The 2,410-nt window shown below is 64.6% G+C and overlaps 1 protein-coding gene across 1 annotated transcript in view; it reads right to left on the reverse strand.

The window, feature by feature from the left end:
* Positions 1 to 6: 6 nt before the first annotated feature.
* LOC119593050 (discoidin domain-containing receptor 2-like) overlaps positions 7 to 2,410 on the reverse strand; it is a gene marked incomplete in the record, with an annotated part of 52,427 nt that continues 50,023 nt past the window's right edge. Inside the window, 2 exon segments of the mRNA XM_037941950.1 lie at positions 7 to 2,126; positions 2,262 to 2,410. Of these exon segments, the coding sequence (XP_037797878.1) occupies positions 436 to 2,126; positions 2,262 to 2,410 (1,840 nt within the window).

The raw sequence follows: 2,410 nt of genomic DNA on the forward strand, positions 1-2,410 counted from the left end.
CAGTAATAACGTTCACAAGCCACCAATGTGATGGCCAGTCCCTGACTAAGATATATCACAGATGAATCACAGGCTTTGAAGTGAGATGACTGAGTGCGGTTCGCTTTTCCGTCTTGTCTCACTTCCGCTCGTACTTCCAAAAGCCCAGGTTGGAAGCAGAAATTTGTCCATAAGGTGTGTTTGCATCGCGTCCAGTTCGAGTCCCAAGTGGTACAGTCCTCGGTACAGTCGAGGCTTCATAAGTACGTTCTTCCCTTTTGCGCGATGGGAAGATCCTTTAAGTACTGCAACTCTCGTGTACGAGTCCCTCCTTGGAACAGGATCGAGGCTGCGTCACACATTACAAAAAGCACTCAAGGAAGCAGCTGTGTTTGATTTCGTTGAGTTCGTCGTTCATTTTGTGAATAAATGAGACACATGGCACAGGGGAGTTTTTCACTCGACGTAGTCCAGCGTGTACCCGAGGTTCTTGCGCTGCAGGAACATGAGGACCTCCCAGAAGGGCGGCCGCTGGCGGGGGTTGGGCCTCCAGCAGGCGGCCATCATGTCGTACATCTCGCGCGGGCAGAGCGGCGGCTGCGGCAGCAGCATCATGCCGGAGCCGTCGCCATGGTAACAGTGAGACACGTTCTCCAGGACGCCGTCGTCGCTGAGCTCGTCGAAGGGCTGCTGCCGCGCCATCGTCAGGATCTCCCAGAGCGTCACGCCGAAGGCCCACACGTCGCTCTTGGTGGAGAAGCGCCCCTGCAGGATGGCCTCCCACGCCATCCAGCGGATCGGCAGCAGCGCGCGCTTCTCGTCCAGGCGGTAGTAGTCCTTGCGGTGCCTGGGCTGGCTCATGGCGAAGTCCGAGATCTTGACGGCCAGGCCCCGCCCCACCAGGCAGTTGCGCGCAGACAGGTCGCGGTGCACCAGGTTCAGCTTCTCCAGGTGCTTCATGCCCGACGCCACCTGCGAGGCGATGTAGACCAGGGCGCCGTAGCTGAGCACGGGCGGATCCAGGCCCTCGTAGATGGGCGCCCTCCTGACGGGCGCGACGCTCGCCTCTGGGTTGTGGCGCTGCAGGAACTGGGCGAGGTCGCCGTGCTCGAGGTACTCGACGAGGACGCCGAGGGCGCCCGCGCGGGTCACGGTGCCCACGAGGCGCACCACGTTCGGGTCGTTGACGAGGCTGAGCACCCGCGCCTCCTGCAGGAACAGCTCCCGGGCGTCGTCGTCGGCGTCCACGTTGAGGCTCTTGACCACCAGCGCCTTGCTCTTGCTGCGCGGCGTCGTGCGCATCTCGCACAGCTGCACCGTGCCGAAGCAGCCCTCGCCCAGCGTCTCCAGCACCGTCAGGCAGTGGCGGGGCACCTCGGGCACCGCCTGCTCCTCCGCCAGGTCGGCCGTGTCCGTGGCCGCGAACGCCACGCCGCCCGTCACGCCCTGGATGTTACCGGCCTGGCACACCTGCGACGCCGTGAAGTAGTGCTGCTGCGGCGGGGGCGGGATGGGCGGCGTGGGCGGCGCGAGGAGGGCGTGCTCCTGCGACAGGCCTCGGGCGAGCGACGCGGGCGGGCGCGAGAGCGGGATGGGCGGCGGCGAGAAGGCGTCGGAGAAGGGCGGCGGCGGCGTCACGTTCATGCCGGGCACGGCGTAGTCCACGGCGTCGTCGGCGCCGGGCGGCTTGGAGCACCTGAAGGAGGCGTCGGAGGGCGCCAGCGTGTGGTAGCCGGGGTTGTGCAGCGGCCCCTTGTACGGCTCCTGGTACATGGCCGCCGCCTCCTCGTCCATGGCCACGTGGCCGTACAGGTTGCCCTTGGCCCGCGAGTAGCCGTTCGAGAGCTGCGACAAGTTCATGTTGATGTGCAGGTCCTTCATCTTCATGGACACCTTCCTGGCGTCGAGGCCGCCCTCGCCCGACAGCGACGCCTTGCTCGCCTGCTTGGTCAGCCGCATGCGGTAGTACAGCACGCACAGCGCCACGGGCACCACGCCGAACACCACGCCCAGGGTCACAAGCCCGCCCACCAGCAGGCCCGAGGAGCCGCCGTGGGCGGGCACCACCGGGATGACCTGGCTCTCGCCCACGCTCTCTGTGGGCGTGGGCGGGGGCACCTCGGGGGTCATGTTGCACCGGCAGGGCTCTGGGGGAGGGAGGGGGGAGAGGGCATTAGTATGAAGAGGTTGAACTATATCGTACGCGGATTTATACACAGAAAGGAGAGATATTTGGGAGGCGTAGGAGCAAGCAGAAAACAGAGGAAGGAGCAGGAACTGACCGGAGTCGAAGGCGACCTCGGAGATCATGATCCAGCGCAGCGCGAAGAACAGCTGCAGCTTCACGAACTTGGCGGCGGCGTTGCGGAGGCGGATGGTGACGTTGCGCGCGTTCTCGAAGATGCGGTCCACCACGTACTCGTACTCGACG

The sequence above is a fragment of the Penaeus monodon genome, chromosome 31 (assembly GCF_015228065.2).
Source record: "Penaeus monodon isolate SGIC_2016 chromosome 31, NSTDA_Pmon_1, whole genome shotgun sequence".
NCBI lineage: Eukaryota > Metazoa > Arthropoda > Malacostraca > Decapoda > Penaeidae > Penaeus > Penaeus monodon.